The sequence below is a fragment of the Myxine glutinosa genome, chromosome 6, assembly GCF_964187855.1.
Source record: "Myxine glutinosa chromosome 6, kmMyxGlut1.1, whole genome shotgun sequence".
NCBI classification, from domain to species: domain Eukaryota; kingdom Metazoa; phylum Chordata; class Myxini; order Myxiniformes; family Myxinidae; genus Myxine; species Myxine glutinosa.
The window spans coordinates 117076097-117098496 of record NC_136266.1 but is presented as its reverse complement, the minus strand read 5'-3'; the positions used below and the strand labels follow the sequence as shown (position 1 = coordinate 117098496).

General features: G+C 43.3%; 1 protein-coding gene across 1 annotated transcript in view; it reads left to right on the top strand.

Annotated features, from left to right (window-relative positions):
* The first annotated feature begins 782 nt into the window (after positions 1-782).
* The window catches only part of ETV1 (ETS variant transcription factor 1), a 49392-nt gene continuing 27774 nt past the window's right edge, over positions 783-22400 (top strand). The window contains exons 1-5 of the mRNA XM_068120940.2: positions 783-844; positions 1255-1532; positions 3292-3382; positions 3508-3561; positions 4306-4359. Coding sequence (XP_067977041.1) covers positions 1494-1532; positions 3292-3382; positions 3508-3561; positions 4306-4359 — 238 coding nt within the window. The 5' untranslated portion in view covers positions 783-844; positions 1255-1493. The remainder of the gene's footprint in view (positions 845-1254; positions 1533-3291; positions 3383-3507; positions 3562-4305; positions 4360-22400) is intronic.

Here is a 22400-nt window from a genome sequence, read left to right as displayed (position 1 = left end):
GAGAGAGGGAGAGAGAGGGAGAGAGAGGGAGAGAGAGGGAGAGAGAGGGAGAGAGAGGGAAAGGTTTCGCTGCTTTGGGGATTGTTTCCCAAATGGGAAGGGGGAGGAAGTGGTAGCTGGATGGAGGTTGTGGAAGAGGGTGGAATGGGTAACATTAACTGGGCACCAAAATATGTACAACTCCTATCCCTCCCTCCGCATCCCACATCGCTACTGAAAATGGTGGCGAATGGGTCGACATTTCATTACGAGCATCGATTTTCATGGATTCATATTTATACAAAACAAGGGAATTGTTAGGGCGGAGGAAATGCCTCAATATGTTTCACATCCAATTAAGAAATATATATACATAAGACCATATATAAATATTTTATGAAATATTTCTGTCTTATAATATAGTTTAATATTTGCCATAAATGTTGAAAGTTTAAATTAAATTTAAATCTTTAAAAGAAATGCATTCACTGTTTCACAGGATGCACAAAAACTTCCCCGCCGCCACCATTTTGTGAATGGGCTCTAGCTGTTCAAGGCAGTTTTTTGTGAATGAAACCCGTAGTCATCAATCAAAGAGCCATCGTTGTTCCTCATTGGACGGAAACTTTACACGCCAAAAGCGGCTCGAGAAGTTCATCCAATCATAAGCAACGAAGCACAAAATCTTGGCAACGCCCAAATAGCGGTGCGGACGTTCATTGGACGACAGCAGGACGGAGTCTGGAAGACCAATCGACGTGCGCTTTGTGGCCCCGCCCACCATGTGCGACGCGTCTGGACCGAGACCAACTTTCTGTTGATGTGGTTGGACTTCGCTTCGCTGCCTTTGGTGATCCTTGCAGGTGTAAGTAACCCTGGTTCACAAAGGTGCTTTTAACCTGTGTTTACTTCGGTTTTAATGAATTGTCCTGCATTTGCGCTTCAAGCAAACAAACCCGGCAAAGTGCGCTGCAATTCAGACAGCCATTACGATTTTATGTCCTTTAGGGTATTTGCAATGCTTGTTCTGTTTGCTTCGAAAACCAAGAAACCCGAACGAAATTCCGCTTTTCAAGAGGTCTTGGAATTGGGGCCATTGAGTAGGGAACGGCGAGTGGCGACCTCTCTGCTGCTAAATAAGGCGCAATGTTTATGGACGATTCACTAGCGGGCGGTTTGTGTTTTTTTTGAATGGGGTTTGCTCTGCGCTTTCGTTCCATTCATAACTCCACGTGTCTCCGCCCATTTTCCCTCCCCTCCCCCACTTCACCCCAGCTCTCCTTTCGCAGTGCGTGGCCTCTGCTGCTCCCTCTGGAGAAGTTTTTTGCCAAGGAAGAAAAAGGAAGGAAAGAGGGAGAGAAAAAGAGGAACGGGGAGTGAAGAGGGGAGGGTGGAGGGGTTACGGAGTCGCTGCGCTTTCCGTGCTCTGCCTTCCCAGGACGTTCCCATTTCGCTGCCCCGACGACTCCTTGGACCCCGGACGTGCTGTTGGGTATTTTATCCGTCCCAGTGCTATGGACGCTTTCTGCGATCAACAAGTGCCTTACGTTGGGGTGAGCTGTGTGCCAAGTGTGCTTGTGATGCGCTGTGCTAGCACAACCCTATAAGTATAAGCTCTATCCGAAAGCGATCATATTGCTGCCCTTTATTGTACATGATCCCGAATACGATCGCTGCGCTGTCTGCATTCCTTGTGATGCCCTCTAAACGCGATCCTTGTACTAAATTTAAACGCGATCCTTGTACTAAATTGTAAACGCAATCCTAATGCTCCCCTATGGATGAAATCCGAACACTCCTCTATAGACGAAATCCCAATGCTCCCCTATAGACGCAATCCTAACGCTCCCCTATAGATGAAATCCTAACGCTCCCCTATAAACGCAATCCTAATGCTCCCCTATAGACGAAATCCTAACGCTCCCCTACAGACGCATTCCCAACGCTCCCATATAGACGAAATCCTAACGCTCCCCTATAAACGCAATCCTAACGCTCCCCTCTGGACAAAATCCCAACGCTCCCCTATAGACGAAATCCTAACGCTCCCCTATAAACGCAATCCTAACTCTCCCCTATAGACGCAATCCCAACTCTCCCCTATAGACGAAATCCTAACGCTCCCCTATAAACGCAATTCTAACGCTCCCCTATAGACGCAATCCTAACGCTCCCCTATAAACGCAATCCTAACGCTCCCCTATAGGCGAAATCCGAATGCTCCGCTATAGGCGAAATCCTAACGCTCCCCTATAAACGCAATGCTAACGCTCCCATATAAACCTGATGTGAATGATCTCCTATAAACGCAATGTGAATGATCCCCTATAAATGCAATGTGAACGATCCCCTATAAATGCAATGTGAACGATCCCCTATAAACGCAATGCTAACGCTCCCCTATAAACCCAATGTGACTGATCGCCTATAAATGCAATGTTAATGCTCCCCTATAAACACAATGCTAACACTACACTATAAACGCAATGTTAATGCTTCCCGATAAATGCATTCCTAATGCTCCCCTAAAAACAAGATCCCAACACTGCCCTATCAATGCTTCCCTGACCCTGCCATATATATGTGTATACATGTCCCTAGTTGGCCATATAAATGTGATTCTAACACCTCCCTATCAATGTAATACTTTGCCATGTCCTATAAATGTGGCCGTTGTATTGCCTTATAAATGCAATACCTATATATGTGGTCCCTGGCCTATAAACGTGATACCTATCCCTGGCCTATAATTATGATACCTATCCCTGCCCTATAAATGTGAATACCTATCCCTCCCTATAAACATGAATACATATACCTGCCCTATAAACACGAATACCTATCCCTGCCCTATAAAAGTGTTGCCTATCCCTACCCTATAAATGTGAATACCTATCCCTCCCTATAAAAATGAATACCTATACCTTGCCCTATAAACACGAATACCTATCCCTGCCCTATAAACATGATACCTATCCCTGCCCTATAAACATGATACATATCCCTGCCCTATAATCGCGATACCTATCCCTGACGTATAAACACGATACCTATCTCTGCCATATAAATGTGAATACCTATCCATGCACTACAAATGTGAATACCTATCTCTGCCCTATAAGCATGGTACCTATCCCTTCCTGTTACCTTTGTGTGATTCATGTGCTGCACTATAAACACGATCCATACTTTGATAATAAACATGGTCCTATCACTACCCCCGAAGTGCAATCTCATAATGCTCTTGTGCAGCACTAATGTTTCTCAATAGAGAGGTGCAATAACACCGCCATCACCTTTTCTGGTCTACAGACTCGGGACAGTGACCCATTGCCACAACTCGTGGCTTCGCTCAAGCGAAAGTTCATGGAGGAGGACCTAGAACTGGCACAGGATTCCGAAGGTTTACTTGTCGACAATTTTTTCCATCTATCTCTGTTGATGTATTACGATTCTATGATAGCAGGTTGTGCAAGCTGCAAGAGCCAAAGGCGAGAGCTTACACTGGTTTTTGTTTATCTTCTTTAGAGCTTTTTCAAGACCTGCGGCTATTGCAAGAAACATGGCTCGTGGAAGGTCAGTGTAAGTTGCCTTTTTCCACTTACTTTTTACCCAAACATTTCCTGCAAAAAAAATCCAATCAATGTCATTATTACTTTGGTGATTGTGGAAAGCGAACACCATAGTGCGTACGTACCTCACGTCCGCCGTCCTGTAGTTCTACGCACCGCATCACACACCATGCGGGGAATGTCTCTCGTCAAACAATCGACAGACGTGTCGAGCCGTCGGTGCACTCGGGTTTGTTACTCCGGGAACTTCGTTCGCGACCCGTTCGGGTGAGCGATGAGCCCCGGGGCATATCTGTCTGTCACCGATGCTTCCGATATCTGTCGGATGTTTTGATATCGGAAGTTTGCGGTGCGTAAGCTCGGTGTGGCACCGGTATTGCTTGTCTAGTTGTATCGTTTCGTTTTGCAGCATTTCCTGGGAACTTGTACATTGTAGTTTTTTTTTGTAGTACATTGTAGTATACACATGCATGTTTTGGCTACACGTACGGTTTTCTCGTTCACATTTGCGGCGTGCCGAGTCGACTAGGATTTCTCCTGTTTTATTATTCAATGCTGATATAAATGGTTTGCTGTGATTTGCAAACCAAAGCACGGCATCTTGTAAGTGTTTCCAAAACCTTGTACGACTTCCTAATGGTATCTAGGTAACCATACTTGGAGGTTGTTGGAATCAAAGCGAAGTTTGTTGTTTATTCCTACAAGTGTAGTAATACTCTGATGAATCGTTCCCTTTTCTACTTTGCTCTTTCAGCCAAAGTGCCTGACGAAGATGAGCAATTTGTTCCTGATTTCCATGCTGAAAGTGGTAAGTTGTACAACCGTGGTTGTGGATTGTAAAAAACCAAAACAAAGAAAAAGGACTGTGTGTGTGTGTGTGTGTTTGTGTGTGTGTGTGTGTGTTTGTGTGTGTGTGTGTGTGTGTGTGTGTTTTTTTTTTTTTTAATACCTCCGCCACCAAAGGTGGATGGAGGTTATATTTTCACCCCTGTCTGTCCGTTTGTTTGTGAACAAGATATCTCAAAAACTTGCGGACGGGTTCGGACGAAATTTAGCAGAGATGTCGTGTATATGGCAAGAACGAAATGATTAGATTTTGGTGAAGATCCGGATTCGGATTCGGCTCGTAGAATTTTTAAGTGATTCTTCACCATTGGGAGATTGGGCCAAAAACGATACATAGCAGGATATCTCAAAAAATTGTGGATGGATTTGGATGAAACTTGGTGGACCGGTTGTGTGTGTGACAAGGACTAATCAATTCCATTTTGGTGAAGAATGTTTCTACATTATATAAATTCTGTATTGTGATTTTCTGGTCTACTCTGAGATGCAAAACGTAAACTGCTCACCAGGCGGAGGTATGCTCTGCACTGAATGCCGTTCTAGTTTTTTTTTTTTTTTTTTTTAAGCAATGTACCCGATGTCTCGAGATGTACAACTCAAAATCTGTCGGAACACGTTTGACCTTCACTCTATGCCAAATTAGACAGGTTTCCGCCTGAAACATTGAGTTCTCCTCCAGGCCTTATATTATGGTGTGTCTCAAGTTAATTGCTATAGTCCATGAGCTAGAGGGGCCCACCGAGCACCCCCCAACCCCCCACCAATTAACGAAACTATATTTTTTTGAAACTTTGAAATGTACTGTTTGAGAAATTATATGTTAACATGCGATAAATTGGGACTCAGCATGGATTTTGAGAGACTGGAAGTTGCTATTTCCTCTGTAATGATGGTATATTGGTTATACTGTTACATATATATTGTTATATTGTTATGATGGTATATTGATTATATTGGATGTTGGATGTTATACACGATGGTATACCTAAGCAGAAGATTTTGTTTTTTAATCCAACCAAAGATGGCTGACTGGCGGCCTTTAACTACAGTGCATTCAGAAAGTATTCAGACCCTTCACTTTTTTCACATTTTGTTATGTTGCAGCCTTATGCTGAAATCGTTTAAATTCATTTTTCCCTCATCAATCTGCACTCAATACCCCATAATAACAAAGAGAAAATAGGATTTTAGAAAGTTTTGCAAATTTATTTAAAAGAAAAAACTGAGAAAAAAGACACATGAAAAAAAGACACATGAAAGCCCACAGAATCTTGTTTCTCACAGTCTGAGAGTCCTTTAGGTGCTTTTTTGCAAACTCCAAGTGGGCTTTCATGTGTCTTTCACTGAGGAGAGTCTTCCGTCTGGCCACTCTGCCATAAAGCCCAGATCGGTGGAGTGTTGCAGTGATGGTTGTCCTTCTGGAGGTTTCTCCCATCTCCACACAGGATCTCTGGAGCTCAGCCAGAGTGACCATCTGGTTCTTGGTCACCTCTCATACCAAGGCCCTTCTCCCCCGATTGCTCAGTTTGGCCGGGCGGCCAGCTCCAGGAAGAGTCCTGGTTGTTCCAAACTTCTTCCATTTAAGAATTATGGAGGCCACTGTGCTCTTGGGAACCTTCAATGCAGCAGAGTTTTTTTGTAGGTTTCCCCAGATCTGTGCCTCGACACAATCCTGTCTCTGAGATCTGCCTGCAGTTCCTTCGACCTCGTGGCTTGATTTTTGCTCTGATATGCATTGTCAGCTGTGAGACCTGAAATAGCCAGGTGTGTGCCTTTCCAAATCATGTCCAATCAATTGAATTTACCAAAGGTGGACTCTAATCAAGGTGTAGAAACATCTCAAAAATGATCAAGAGAAATAGGAGGCACCTGAGCTAAATTTCAAGTGTCATAGCAAAGGGTCTGAATACTTATGTCAATGTGATATCTCAGTTTTTTCTTTTTAATAAATTTGCAAAACTTTCTAAAATCCTGTTTTCTCTTTGTTATTATGGGGTATTGAGTGTAGATTGATGACGGAAAAAATGAATTTAAACGATTTCAGCATAAGGCTGCAACATAACAAAATGTGAAAAACTGAAGGGGTCTGAATACTTTCTGAATGCACTGTAGTTAAAGGCCGCCAGTCAGCCATCTTTGGTTGGATTAAAAAACAAAATCTTCTGCTTATGTATACCATCGTGTATAACCATTATAACATCCAATATAACCAATATACCATCATAACAAAATATACATAACAGTATAACCAATATACCATCATAACAGAGGAAATAGCAACTTTCAGTCTCTCAAAATCCATACTGAGTCACAATTTATCGCATGTTAACATATAATTTTTCAAACAGTACATTTCAAAGTTTAAAAAATATATAGTTTCGTTAATTGGTGGGGGGGTGGGGGGGGGCGCTCGGTGGGCCCTTCTAGCTCATGGACTACTGTTACTCCCGGGAATTTACCTTCACTTGCTGTTAGCCTTTGTTTTTGCAGAGCTTGCTACTAACGTGATTTATTGCTCCCAGGACATCTCGACATACTAGTGATTATTATTAGTCTCGCCTCGCTGATGGGGCTCCCGCAGCCGTGGTGCCCCCCCCCCCCACCCCAGAATTTCCATGTTTTAAACGTTTCCCAGTGCATACCCTGGATTTAGAATAGGTACACCGTATCCCTGCATGTCGTAAGAGACGACTAAGAGGGGTTGGCGTCAGGAAGGGCATCCAGCCATAAAAAAAACAACACTGCCTCAAAAAGAGAACCATGACAATTACAACTACATATGGGCAGGGTACAGCCCGAAGTGGAGATCGGTTTCTGAGGTTTGGGACATGGAATGTAGGGACAATGACAGGGAGATCAGGAGAAGTGGTGGAAGTATTGGTCAGAAGAAGAGTGGACATATGTTGTGTGCAAGAGACGAGATGGAAGGGAAGTGGTGTGAGAATGGTGAAGGGGAGGCAGGGACAGAAATACAAGTTGTGTGGCAAGGGTGCCCGGAGGGCGTGAATGGTGTTGGTGTCCTGTTTTCTGAGGAGTTTGTAGACAGTGTGGTGAGTGTGACGAGAGTGAGTGATAGGTTGATGATGGTGAAAATGATGATTAGAAAGCTCTTGGTGAACGTCATCTCGGGATATGCTCCGCAGGTTGGTCGGAGCAATGAAGAGAAGGACAAGTTCTGGTGTGCGATAGAGAAGCTGATGGAAAACGTGAAAGATGAGGAAGTTGTTGTGGTAGGAGGAAACCTAAATGGACATGTGGGAAGGAGTATGGATGGTTTTGAGGGAGTTCATGGTGGTTACGGATATGGTGTGAGAAATGGAGAAGGTGAAAGGATTTTGGAGTTTGCTGATGGAGCTGATTTGTTGATTTGTAATACTCAGTTCCAGAAAGAGGATAATAAGCTTGTTACAGACACGTCAGGTGGTTCGATGACAACCGTTGACTACCTTATGGTGCGTAGGCGAGATAGGGGGCACCTCCGGGACACAAAGGTGATCCCGGGGAAGGAGGCTGTTTCACAGCACCACTTGGTTGTCTGCGACATAAGGGTGAAAGGTGCGAGGAGAGCTCGGCGGGTTAAGTACCAACCGAGAATGAAGGTGTGGAAGTTGAAAGAGGTGACAGTAAGGGAGGCATTAAAAGAGAGGCTGAGTAGGGTAGAGGATGATGTGGTTGAGCTTGAAAGTGGTGGATGTCAATGAAAGCTAGTCTGTTGGGAGCCGTTGGTGAGGTATGTGGATGGACAAAAGGACCACCGAGGCACTCGGAAACATGGTGGTGGGATGATGAAGTTGGAAAGAGGATTGACGAGAAGAGGAAGAAGTTCAAGGAGTGGCAGAAGGGGAAGGGTACGTGAGCAGAAACAGCAGAGCATGAAAGTTATAAGGCAGCCAAGAAGGCTGCAAAGAAAGAGGTGGCAAAGGCGCAGGAGGCATGTAGGAAAATGTTCGGAGAACGCTTGGATTCGGAAGAGGGTCAGAGAGCAGTATTCAGGATTGCAAAGCAGATAGCGAAAGAGAGGTGTGATGTGATGGGGGTGAGTTGCTTGAAGGATGAAGTGGGACAAATCGTTGTGGACCCAGATGGAATTAAAGGAAGATGGAAAAGATATACGGAAATGCTGTTGAATACAGAGAATGAATGGGATGGCAACATAGAGAGTAACCCAGTTTTAGGACCGGCAGAGAAGATAACTGAGAAGGAAGTTGAGGAAGCGATAAAAGCAATGAAGAGTAGAAAAGCGGGAAGGCCGACGGGAGTTATGGGGGATATGTTGAAGGCAGCAGGATGTTGGGGGTGTGAAGAGAATGACAGAGATCTGTAATCTGGTGGTGAAAGAAGGCCGCATTCCAGTGGATTGGAAACTGCGTACCCTCATCCCTCTATACAAGGGGAAAGGTGACCCTCTAGAGTGTGGCTCGTACCCAGCGATAAAGTTATTGGAGCATGGAATGAAGGTATTGGAAAGGGTGTTGGAGAGGAGGATAAGGAAGAAAGTGAAGATCGACGAAATGCAGTTTGGATTTATGCCAGGAAGAGGAACGACAGACACGCTTTTTATTGTGAGGCAGTTGCAGGAGAAGTACATGGAGAAGAGGAAGAAGTTGTTTCTTGGGTTTGTTGATCTGGAGAAAGCATCCGATAGGGTTCCACGCAAAGTATTGGCATGGGCAATGAGGAAGTTAGGAGTGGAGGAATGGTTGATCAGAGTAGTGATGGCAATGCACATAAGAGCGCGCACAGCTGTAAGGACGAAGGATAGGAACAGTGGTGAGTTTGAGGTGAAGGTGGGAGTGCATCAGGGGTCGGTACTAAGTCCACTACTATTTGTAGCTGTGATGGAGGTGCTGGCTCAGAACGTAAAGGAGGGTTTACCGTGGGAGTTGTTGTATACAGATGATCTGGTGTTGATTGCGGAAAGTATGGATGGACTGAAGGAAAATATGAACAAGTGGAAGGTATGTATGGAGACAAAAGGTCTGAAGGTGAATATCGGAAAGACGAAGGTGATGGCAAGTGGTAAAGCATGTGGTGAGGTGGAAAGAACTGGGAAGTGGCCCTGTGCTGTGTGCAGGAAGGGTGTTGGAGTGAACTCCATTCAATGTACAATGTGCGCTGAGTGGGTTCATCAAAAATGTAATGGTCTGAGAGGGTCATTAACCAGTGTGGCAGCTACATTCAAATGTAAGGTGTGCACAGAGGGAGCTGCACATGGAGGAAATGTTGAGTTGGATCTTGGAGACGGCGTGAAGCTGGAAGGTGTGAAAACATTTTGCTACCTCGGAGACATGCTGAATGGAGAAGGTGGATCAGACTCGGCAACGGTTGCTAGAGTGAGATGTGCATGGAAGAAGTTTCGGGAACTGAGTGGCGTGCTGATGAGGAGGGGAGTGTCGTTAAAGCTGAAGGGAAAGTTGTATGCTGCATGTGTGAGAAGTGTTATGATTTATGGGAGCGAGACATGGGTAATGAACGTAGAGCAGCAACGAAGGTTGGAAAGGGTGGAAATGCGAATGGTTCGATGGATGTGCAGAGTATCGTTGAGAGAGAGAGGAAGACAAATGATGAATTGCGAAAAATGATGGGAATAGAGCCTGTGATTGATGCTGTGAAGAGGAACAGGTTGAGATGGTTTGGTCATGTGTTGAGGAAGTGACTGGTTGAGAAGAGTGATGGAAATGAATGTAGAAGGAAGTAGAGGATGGGGAAGACCGAGAAAGACTTGGCTAAAGATGGTGGAAGAAGAAATGCGGGCAAGGGGGTTAACAAGGAGAGATGCAGAAAATAGGGCAAGATGGAGAAGATTGTCATGGGGACCGAAAGGATAACCACCGCTCTCGCAGGGAAAATGGCCTTAAAATGCATGTTGTTGTTGTTGTTGTTGTTGTATTAGTCTCGCCCCGAAAGGGGATGCAAGTCTATTGCAATGTCTGTCTGTCTGCTGTGTGTCCACCTCTATATATTTTCTCTTTAAAAATGATTTTCTCTGCAACCGCTTGTCCGATCGATGCGAAACTTTAAACATAGGAGGGACTCCCTACAGAGAATATTGTATTTCTAACTCTGACGACATAGGTCACATGGTATGGCAGCCATATTGGATTAAAGGAAAATATTTTGACAATTTTCTCCAAAACCGTTCAATGGAAAAAATTGAAACTTGCCATTTGTCATCAACTGGGGTATATAGAGTGATGATGATGACATCATTGGAGAAATTGTATTCCAGCCTTAATTGGTTGAATTGAAATCGTTATCCGAAAAATCTGAAACTTCATATGTCTGATTTATGATCCGATGTGAGGGAAGAATTAAATCTATAACGTTCATCTTCATTGACTTCCGGGTTCGGTTGCGAGAGGACGCTGGCGTTGCATATTCGCCGCTTCTCCGACTGGATGGATGTACAGGGTCTGCTTCTACCTTTCTGACCTGACATCTCACACCTGTCCTGCCTTTTCACACCCGCACGTGCCGCGTGTTCTCCGGCTGGATAACGGAATCTGCTTTTGATGGTACGGAATACGGAATTCGAAAGGCCCGCTCCCGTTGATTGTGGCCGTGGCCTTGTTTGCCGGTGGCCTTGTGGCCTTGTTTGCCGCTGTGGTCTTGATTAGCGGCTGCAGTCGTTTGCCGCTGCGTTTGCCGCTGCGTTTGCCGCTTTGCCTCCTCGACCTTGGCCTCGTACTCGTCCCTTCGCTCCTGCCTGGCATGGCTCTGAAGTACTCCGCCGCAAGGCTTCTTCTGCTCAATACCCGCTCCACCCCATCATGCATCTCTGCCATCAAATCAAATGGACTCCTCCGACGACCCAGGTACATTCACCGTGGCTCCGGTCGCAAGTTTGTTTATTTGCAATCAGGTCACTCCATCCCCGTCCTCTGGTCGGCTCAGCGCACTCTCACTCTTCGTCCCAGCGCACCTGGTCACAGCAACCCACACGATCGCACCTCTTGCCTACGAACCCTGGCTAAATCACCTGAATTCATCCCTGCTGTTCAAAACAACATCAAGCTCACCCTGTTCAACACCCGGTCCCTCAACAATAAATGCCTCATCCTGAACGAATACATCCTGGATAACAAACTGGACTTTCTCTGTCTCACCGAAACCTGGCAACAACCTCTGGACTACTACACACTCAACCTCACCACACCCAATGGATATTCCTACGTCAATAAACCACGCTCGGAGGGCCGAGGTGGTGGAATTGCCGTTATCCACCGTCAAGACATCAAGACCAACCTCATCTCCATCTCATCTGCTCCATCATTTGAACACCTGGCTTTAAAACTCTCTGGTCACACGCAGTCAGTCATGGCTGTCGTCTACCGCCCTCCCAAACCACACCCATCATTCCTGTCTGACTTCTCCTACTTTCTGACCCAGCTATGTTCCCTCTCCCCCTCAATCCTCCTCCTTGGTGATTTCAATATCCACATGGACTCCACTGACTCCACAATAACCACTGACTTCACTGATTTACTCACCTGCTTTAACCTCACTCAACATGTCGACTTTCCTACCCATATCCGTGGTCACATTTTGGACCTTGTCTGCTCCACTGGATTAAATTTGCACCATCTCTATGGCTCCGACCTCACCCTCTCTGACCACTTAGCCATCACTCTGACCATCAACATCCCCGCCCCAACACCAAGGCATTATCGCACAATCAACTTCCGTAAGCTAAACGCTCTTTCACCTACCTCATTCTCATCCACCCTCTCTGAAAAAATGTCCACTTCTCCCTTCATTGACCTCCACACCCCTTCCGACCTCACTGACTACTACAACCACACTCTCTCCTCCTGCCTTGACCAGCTTGCGCCTGTAAAAACCAAAACAGTTTCTTTCACCCATTCTGCTCCCTGGTTTACCCCTGAACTCCACCTGATGAAAACTCGTGCTCGCCAACTTGAAAGACTCCGCAATAAAACGGGTCTCACAGTTCACTCCCAAGCCTACAAGGACCACATACAACACTACAAAGATGCCCTCTCCCGCGCCCGCTCTGCCTACTACTCTCAAATTATCCACTCTGGCTCCGGAAACCCAAAAGCACTCTTCTCGACAATAAACAAACTCCTCCGCCCCCTGAACACCACCACCCAGTCATTCACAGTAGACAACTGCATCTCCTTCCTCTCTTTCTTCCAACGCAAAATTGACAACATCTACAACAGCTTGACCACCGCCGCACCCGCTCCCCCTCCAACCACCTGCCCCCCCTTGTCCTGCCATCCCCTGTCTCGGTTCTCCCCAATCTCTCCTACTGACCTCTCTGAACTCCTCATAGGAATGAAAACTGCCACCTGCACTCTTGACCCCATCCCCTCCAGCTTTGTCAAAGCCTCCCTCCCTGCTCTCTCTCCACTTATCATTGCAACAATAAACTCCTCCCTGTCTACAGGCATCGTCCCACCTTCCCTCAAAATTGCTGCTGTTACCCCCATTCTAAAAAAACCTGGTCTAAACCCTGACACCCTAAACAACTTCAGACCCATCTCCAACCTACCCTTTCTGTCAAAAGTTTTGGAACGCGCTGTAGCCACTCAACTCAAACATCATCTCTCTGCCAATAACTTGTATGAAACATTCCAATCCGGATTCCGCTCCAACCACAGTACTGAAACTGCTCTCCTCAAAATCACCAACGACCTTCTCCTCTCCTCTGACGCTGGCAACCTCAACATTCTCGTCCTCCTCGACCTCAGCGCTGCCTTTGACACCATCGATCACACTATCCTCCTCACCCGACTTGAATCCACCTTTAACGTCACCGGCACTGCCCTCTCTTGGATTAAATCATACCTCTCTGACAGATGCCAGTTCATCTCCATCAATAACTGCAAATCCCCCACTGCTCCCCTCCCCCAAGGTGTCCCCCAAGGTTCAGTTCTTGGCCCCCTCCTCTTCATCCTTTACCTGTCCCCGCTCGGTCACTTAATCCGCCGTCATGGTCTCCAATTCCACTGCTTCGCCGATGACATCCAGCTTTTCATCTCCACCAAGTCCGTCTCCACCGACACCCACTCTATCCTGACAAACTGCATCACTGAAATAAAATCCTGGCTTCAAATCAACTTCCTCAAGCTTAACTGTGATAAATCTGAAATAATCATCATTGGCCCAAAAACGCTCACAAAATCCACCCATAACTTTGCCCTCAACATCGACGGTATCCCAGTATCCACCTCCCCTCACATCCGGAATCTTGGCGTCATCTTTGACCAAACCCTTTCCTTCGACAAATACACTAAACAGATCACAAAGTCAGCCTTCTTTCACCTGAAAAACATTGCCCGTCTCCGCTCATCCCTCTCCTCCACGGCTGCAGAAACCCTCATCCACGCCTTCATCACCTCCCGTCTGGACTACTGCAATAGCCTCCTCTATGGTTCACCCTCAAAAATCACCAATAAACTCCAATACATTCAGAACTCCGCTGCCCGTCTACTCACTCATTCCCGGACCCGTGACCACATCACCCCCGTCCTTTACAAGCTTCACTGGCTCCCCATCCCCCAGAGAATCCAGTACAAAATCCTCCTCTTGACATACAAAGCCCTCCATAACCTGGCCCCATCCTACCTGGCTGACCTCCTCTCCAGACACACTCCCACCCGCAACCTCCGCTCTGCTGGTACCAACCTCCTGACCCCCTCCATCCGGACCAAATTCAGATCCTGGGGGGACAGGGCCTTCTCCATCGCTGCTCCCACCCTCTGGAACTCACTACCTCACACCATCAGAGACTCCTCCTCACTCACCACATTCAAAACATCACTAAAGACCCACCTGTTCAACGCTGCATTCAACATTCAACCCACAGCATTTAACCCCTGACTATCTCTTCTCCTTCTCCCTCCTTTTGCTTTAAATATTTCCCTATTGATTCTTGTCTTGTCTTTTTGATTCTTGTCTTATATATATGCCGTATATCGCTGCTGTTTGTTTTCTTGATTCTTGTCTTTTTGCAATTGTTGTTTTCATGTATTGTTATGCATTATGTTTTCCACTCTGTCAAAGCGCCTTTGGGCTTCTGGAAAAGCGCTATACAAAATAAATGAATTATTATTATTATTATTCATAACCCATACCAAAAAAACGGTGTGACTATTAGGGTGCATGGATTATTTGTATATATGGGCCATAATAATAGTGTGTTCAGTTAACCATGGTATTTTTGTTCAGAATGAATGCAGGAGGCGAGATTATGCACTCTACGAGTGCCGTTATAGTTATTATTATGAACTCAGTCACCAAAGGTGGATGGGGGTTATGTTTTGTTCTGTATGTCTGTTTGTTACTTGCGAAAATCGAAGATTTTTCAAGTATATTTGTTGGTCTTGTGCGTTATTCTGTCTGTCTGTCTGTTTGTCTGTTTGTCTGTTTGACTGTCTGTTTGTATGTCAGTCACCTACAGGTTTCAATTTCAAACCGATCTTCATGAAACTTCACCAAATGGTAGAATTGGTCATAAACAACAAGCCTATTATTTTTGGGGTCAAAAGGTCAATAGGTCAACATAGGCCAAAGGCCACCAACTTTGTCAAATTTCTAAAATCCTCAATTTTCATTCGATTGACTTGAAATTTGAAGAGGATTTGCATATCTGGACACTGAATTCAACCACCAACTATATTTTAGGTCAACATAGGGCAAAAGGTCAACATAGACCGGAATCCTAAAATCCTCAATTTTCATCCGATTGACTTGAAATTTAAAGAGGATTTGCATGCATGGTCACTGAATTCAACTACCAAGTATTTTTGAGGTCAATATAGGCCAAAAGGTCACCAAAAGCTAAAAGGTCGACATCGGCCAAATTTCTAAAATCCTCAATTGTTATCCGATTAACTTGAAATTTGAAGAGGACTTGCATATCTGGTCACCGAATTCAACCACAAATTATTTTTGAGGTCAACACAGGCCAAATTTCTAAAATCCTCAATTTTCATCCAATTGACATGCAATTTTAAGAGGATTTGCATATCTCGTCACTGAATTCAACTACCAAGTATTTTTGAGGTCAACATAGGCCAAAAGGTCAACATAGGCCACATTTATAAAATCCTCAATTTTCATCCAATTGACTTGAAATTTGAAGACGATTTGCATATCTGGTCACTGAATTCAACCACCAAGTATTTTGAGGTCAACATCGGCCAAATTTCTAAAATCCTCAATTTTCATCTGATTGACTGGAGATTTTAAAAGGATTTGCATACCAGGTCACTGAAGTCAATCACCAATTATTGTTGAGGTCATCATAGGCCAACAACTTATTTTATGGATTTCGCAAGTATGCGCTATGCACGACATATTTCTTGTTTGTTTGTCTGTGAACAAGATATCTCAAAAAATTGTGGAAGGATTTGGCAGAGCGGTAGCATATGTTACAAGAACGAAATGATTAGATTTTGGTGAAGACCTGTATCCGGGTCCAGCTCGTATAATTTTTTAAGTGATTCTTCACCATTGTGTGATATGGCCAACCAGGCAGAGGTTTGCTCTCAACTGAGTGCCGTTCTAGTTCTAGTCGTGTCGGATATGCTAATTATTTAATTCATAAGTGATTCTTCACCATTGAGTGATGGGACTAAAACCGATACATAGCACTATATTTTTAAAAAGTTGTTGGAGAATTATGACTAAACTTGGTGGATGAGTTGTTTCGGTGACAAGAACAAGCCGATTATATTTTGGTGCAGATCCCAATCCAGATCCGGCCTATCAGTGGGATACAAAACATAAACTGTTCAGCCTGGCTGAGGTATGCGCTCTTCCGAATGGCGTTCTAGTTATTATTATTTCTTAGACCTACACAAAACCTTAATTTAACTGATAGTTTTAGTTCCATTATTTATATGTGAATGGGGTGTGTTAGAACCATCTTAAAAAAAAAAAACATCGAAAATTTTTGAGGCAGGCAGGATAACTTAGACTTAGAGGTATGTGTACTCACCACTGACCTCTCTAGCCTGGTTTGGAATCTCAACCCAGCTATAAACTGTCATCCTGGTGTCTCGTAGGCAGGGTGAAGCATCAATGTGTGCAACATCCCTTGCAAAGATATCTCTTTGAAAGCCATTAATCCCGATGTCCCTTCTGCCAGCACTGGCAGCATTGGTGGATGTTGTGATGTCTTTCACAAAGAGTAGGCAAGTTATCACCGGCATCGTGTCCAAATTCCAAATTCCTGCCACTCTCCCTCAGTGAAACTTCAGGTCGAGCCAGCCGGTGCCAGAAAGACTCGGAAGAGAACTATTCCCTCCGGCTAACCCAGGGATGGTTAGGGCTGTCTGTATGTCGGGAGAATTCCTGGTAGGCCGGGGATTCTTTGAGCCGGTAGGAACTATACACGTAGGTTTCAATGTTTTAAAACCCAAGTGCACCACCACAACTCCCTACTTGAGCTGAATAGCTGTTGCCATGGTGAAAATTATCGAAGCAAGTTTTTATAATAATATGAATTTCCTTCCAAAGAACTTCGGCACAGGAGGAGGCCATTGGGCCCATCAAAGGCTGTGCTAGTATTACCAACATATGGTGTTCTGTTCTATCCTTTTTAAATGCTGAGCATCGAGGAAGGAAACAGCATGTACCATTTTCAAAGTCTTTTGTATGACTCAGCTGGGGTTTGAACTGCTGCCCTCCTAGACTCAGAATGGATGCTCTAACCATTACGCCAACACTTGTAAACCGAGGCTGTTTTGGCTTTTATTTTATTGAATCTGAATATTTTGTTATGTGCGTTAATTGTAATACTGCACGTTGTTCTATAAATTGGCCTGAGCGGATAATGGGGAATTAATTAGGACAGATAGTTATGTCATAATGTGCATGTTCAGGATTACATGTCTCATAATTACCCCCTACATAGTTTTGCCAGGGTCCAGGAAAAGTTTCTTGCTAAAGTCAACTGTACAGATTCCACAACAAAAAGGTTCCTTTAACTTTTGGGAGAAGTACGAGGGGGAATGGCTTGGACATTAACAACTTTCAGAGGTTAATCAGTCAGTGTCGGGGAGTGTTTTAGGAAAAAAGAATTTTTTTGTAAAAACGTTGGATTTTTTTGGGGGGACTTTTAAAAATTGCTCTATCGTGCCTAAGCCTTTGTTGCTATGTGAAAGGCAATATTTAATTATCCCCGACCCCAATACTTAGTGGGTATAGGGAAGTGTATTAGGCCCCACAAAAAAAACAATAGATAAAAAACAATTTGATTTCTTCAAAATGCCACCAGGATTATAACAGCACCGTGCAGCACTCGGTACCCCTGCTAGTACTGTTTACAATTTGAGTATAGTATCTGTTTGTTTGCTTTTGTTTGTGTGTTTATGTATTTCTTTGATGCATTACTGAATGAATGAATGAATGAATGATCGTTTTAAAGGCCATTTTCCCTGCTAGAGCGGGGGTTAGCCTTGCGGGCCCCATGACAATCATGGTTCCCTGTTTGAGGCAATGTTTTTATGGCCGGATGCCAGCCCTTGGTCGCCTCTTACGATGTGCAGGTATATGGTGTACCTATTCTAAATCGGGGTACACACCGTGATCATTCATCCCAGCAAGCTGGTACTCAATTTGCCGACCTCAGAAGGATGACAGGCTGAGTCAACCCCCCTGGCGTTAATTTAGCGATCGACCGGGATTCGAACCCAGGATCCTAGGATCCCAAGCCGGCACCCTAACCGCTAAGCCAACACCAGGCATTACTGAACTGGATATATATATATATATATATATATATATATATATATATATATATATATATATATATATATATATATATATATATATATATATATATATATATATATATATATATATATATATATATATATATATATATATATATATATATATATATATATATATATATATATGTGTTCCGACTCAGGTCCAAATTATTACATTTTGGTGAAGATGTGGATCCGGATCTGGATATGAGAATTTATTAAGTGATTCTTCTGTATTGAGAAACAGGGCAAAACTGATATATAGTGCGATTTCTCAAACAATTGTGGATGGATTCGGACGAAACTTGGTGCACAGGTGGTTGGGTGTGTGACAATGAAGAGTTGATTCAATTTTGGTGAAGATTCGAATCGGGATCCAGATCAGAGAATTTTTTATGTGATTCTTCACCATTGAGTGATAGGGCCAATATGTAGCACGATATCTCAAAAAGTTGTGGATGATTTATGACAAAACTTATGATGACTTATGACAAATTAGTTTGGTAGGTGACAAGAACAAGCCGATTAGCTTTTGGTTTATGTCTGGATTCAGATCCAACCTATCAGTGTGATACAAAACATAAACTGTTCAGCCTATCGGATGTATGGTCTCTACCAAGTGCTGTTCTATTTGTTTATTTAATAATTTCAGTTGCTTTGTAAATAAGCAATACAGGAAATTATATCTTAAGCAGTATTTCCGTATACATTTTATAAAACTATTATAAAATCGTGAGTTCTTTATAATTTGTTCTAGAAATGACCAAAACATTAACTGAATAAGTAGGAATAGCGTTACTGAAAGAGGCTATAAGATCATTGGATGGGCAACATGGGCCGCTTTCAAAATATTTTTCAGGGCTGTATTAAGTTTCCAATCTGTCCCTCAGCCAACATAAGGTGGGAATAATTGGAACTGTAAAAAAGAAGAAAAGATTAGGATGGTGTGTTGTTGGAGAAGTATGGTCCCTTTTAAATTCTCCATTTGGTGTTTTAAGAAGCTTGGTGGTCTTTTATGCGATGAAGTCCACTGCTAGAGGTTCAGCTTTCCTGCACTTGTATCAAAGTTTGTGAGTCGCCAGTTTTCCCAAATTGACCCTTAAAATCTCCGTGTGATTTGATCTATCAAAGGAGGTTATTAACTTGTCCACAACTTTACTCCATCCTGCCTTTGAAGAAGATGAAAGTACAAAATTGATTGCATCTACTGTGGAGCTTTGAATAATGGTAACCTTTGTCTTTTTCTTTTTGCCAGTTTATTGTTTTATACCTTTCATTTTATTAGCACTACTTCATTAGTCCATTTACTTAAATGTTATCTTGTCATTATAAGACATTAGGCAATCTTGCATGGAGCAAAGTTTCTAATTATTGGTTTAACAGGAGGACCGTGTCCCAGGCACTTCCGCTCTGTGCAATGATAGCAACACTTCTCCTTTTGCGAACATCAACATTGGAAGAACCACAGAACGGATAATGCAAAAGTGCAACCATCAGGTTTTGTCAATTAAAAACAAAGGCTCAACAAATCCCACAAATCCCAACAAATTAATCAATCCCATTCCTCCCTCCAGGTCTTTAAAACAGCTGTTCACCACCATCTCTTATCTTCCCCCATCCAAAACCTTGATCTTTTCTACCCCTGCTAATTCACCCCAGATCCACTTTTTTGAAATTCCAACTTCTTTCCTGGAAGTCCTTGCAGTGTCCATTTGTTTTATACCTCTCCCACCTTCCCCCAAGCCCTCTCCCTCCCACAGTTCTCTGGATGTCCCTGCTCTCAAATGTTGTATTTGTGTCCTTCCCCCTCTCTCCCCATCTTGTCTACCCCTCCCCTTATTTTGTGTTTTATGTGTCGGTTTGACTTTTTGTGTGATTAATGTTAGCTCTTTCACGAGCCTCGATCTTGTATTCAAAAAAAATTAAAAAATCCAACACCTCAGCTATGGAGTGGCCTGATCAGGAACGAACATCCATTTCCAGCCATCAAAGATCAGTTTGTAGTTGGGAGAACCATAATCACCAGATTGCAAGAGTGGAGATCACAAGAGCACAACTCACTCCCTCATGTGGCTGAAATGTTGGACTGTCTGAGCTTTTGTCTTTTATGACAGAATATCTGTCTAGGACTCTAGTTGGTTGTTGTTTTTGCGTTTTCCATTTTGCAGTTCTCTCAATATCGGTCATTATAGATTCTCCTGAACACAAACTGTTCTATGATATCCTAGGTGCTGTTTCACACTTTGAGGATTGTACAGTGTTTGCTTATGGTCCACTGGCCTATGGTCCATCAGACACTCTGATTCACATGCCTTCCCCACCAACATTTGTTTCCATTGACCCTGCAAAAGGTCAGCCGGCATGTGATGAGTGTTAGCGGACATGATAGACCAGTTTCTGTGTCCAAATTGGATCATGTCAGCTATGGGTTAACTCATTCATTTGTATCCAAATTGTTTCAAATCATTTTAACATTAAAAATAATAAAAATTGCTGTTATTGTTCCATTGACCTGAAGGATTGAATGGTCATTGAATAAACCATGGGAATGAGCTGAATTGGCATTATTCAACTCACATATAAGACTCCATCCCTATTTTGGTTCCCACTTCAGGAGCTTTTCGATTTTCCATGACCATTTGTTGTTATCATTTGTCAGCAGGAAGCGTGGCACTCGGCTTTATCATTTTGCCACTGGGAAAAGATCGTGGCCCGACAATGGTGAATGCTTGGCCGGAATCAGATAAATAAAAGCTTAAATGGGCCAAATGTAGCTTTAGCTACGGTCTGTAATTTAGTTTATTAAATAATTTCACCTTAGCCTTAAAATATCAAACAAAATGTCTTTTATTTCATGATAAATAAATTGAGTGATTAACATGCTGTGCAGGAGGGGGAAAAACAAAAACAAATCTGACTTCTTAAAATTCTGTTGTAAACTGCCTTTTGAGTGGAATAATGTATGTACTGAATCTTTGCTAAATTGGGACGAGGTATTGTGCCAATAAATCATCAGATGAGGCCATTCATGTGGAGGAATTGGTCATTTAAAAGCGTTAAAATGAATCTTTTTTGGAATGATTCTTGTCCACATGCTCCTGAGCTTATCTTTTCATTGGCATAAGGTATATAAAACTTGGATGAACATCCAAGCTATGTGATGTATAACCAAGGTTGTCTTTCAGCGGTAATATGGTACGAGGGGCCGTGTGGATGGAATTAAATAATAGCAAAACCTTTCTTCCTTGCAAAGCAATATCCAGTCATTGGCCAATAATATCAGCTAATAGTTGGTTTGATTACATTGTAATGATGCTCAGCACTCCGCTCCCACCAACGTGTCCCAAATACCGAATGACATAGAACCTGAACGTAACCTATCATAATTTGCGGTTATCCTAACATGAGCTAATTATTTAGTTTTTTGAGAGGTGTAGCGGTGTAAGGCAAAATTTCAGGATTTGAGTTTGAAATTTATAACATTGCTTGCTCTAATCTCAATTGCTGCCATCATTTTTAGCGTCGCCACTGAAGTTATAATAATATGAGTGCCCTTACTAGAAACGTCAACACAGGAGGAGGCCATTGGGCTCACCAAAGCCTGTGCAATGGTTGCCAACTCTCTCCTTTTTAAATGCTAAGTATCAAACAAGGAAGTAGTATGTACCATTTTAAAAGTTTTTTGGATAACTCGGCAAGGTTTTGAATCGCCGACCTCCAAGATTCAGAGCGGATGCTCTAACCATTATATCAGCAAGTCTGGTGGATGTTGTGTACTGACCCACCTTTAGGTGGACGGCAGTGCCGGAAACCCAAATCGGCAAATATATAATAAGTTGTGCAAAGGTGAAATGGCACTTTGTCCAATTTACTTCATGCCTTACATCTGGTTCTGAGGAGATGGAATTTAGCTAAAAAGTTATTGATACCAAAAGAGAGCAGTTTGTCTGTCTGTGTGTGTGTCACCATTTTTCTCAGTGATGACTGAACGGATGTTCATCAAACTTTCAGCGGTTCATCAGTGAGTATCAGGGATTGTTTAGGCAAAAATAAAAATAAAAATAAAACAGAAAAAAAATGTTCGTTTTTTTCGGGGAGTTTTTAAAAATTGCTTTATAGTGCCTGAGCCTTTGTAGCTATATGAAAGATAACAAATTATCCCTGATTAGTGTGTGTGTGTGTGTGGGGGGGGGAGTGGTGGGGGGGGGGGGGGGGGGGTTAAGGGAGTGGAATATCATATTAAATATAATTTTTT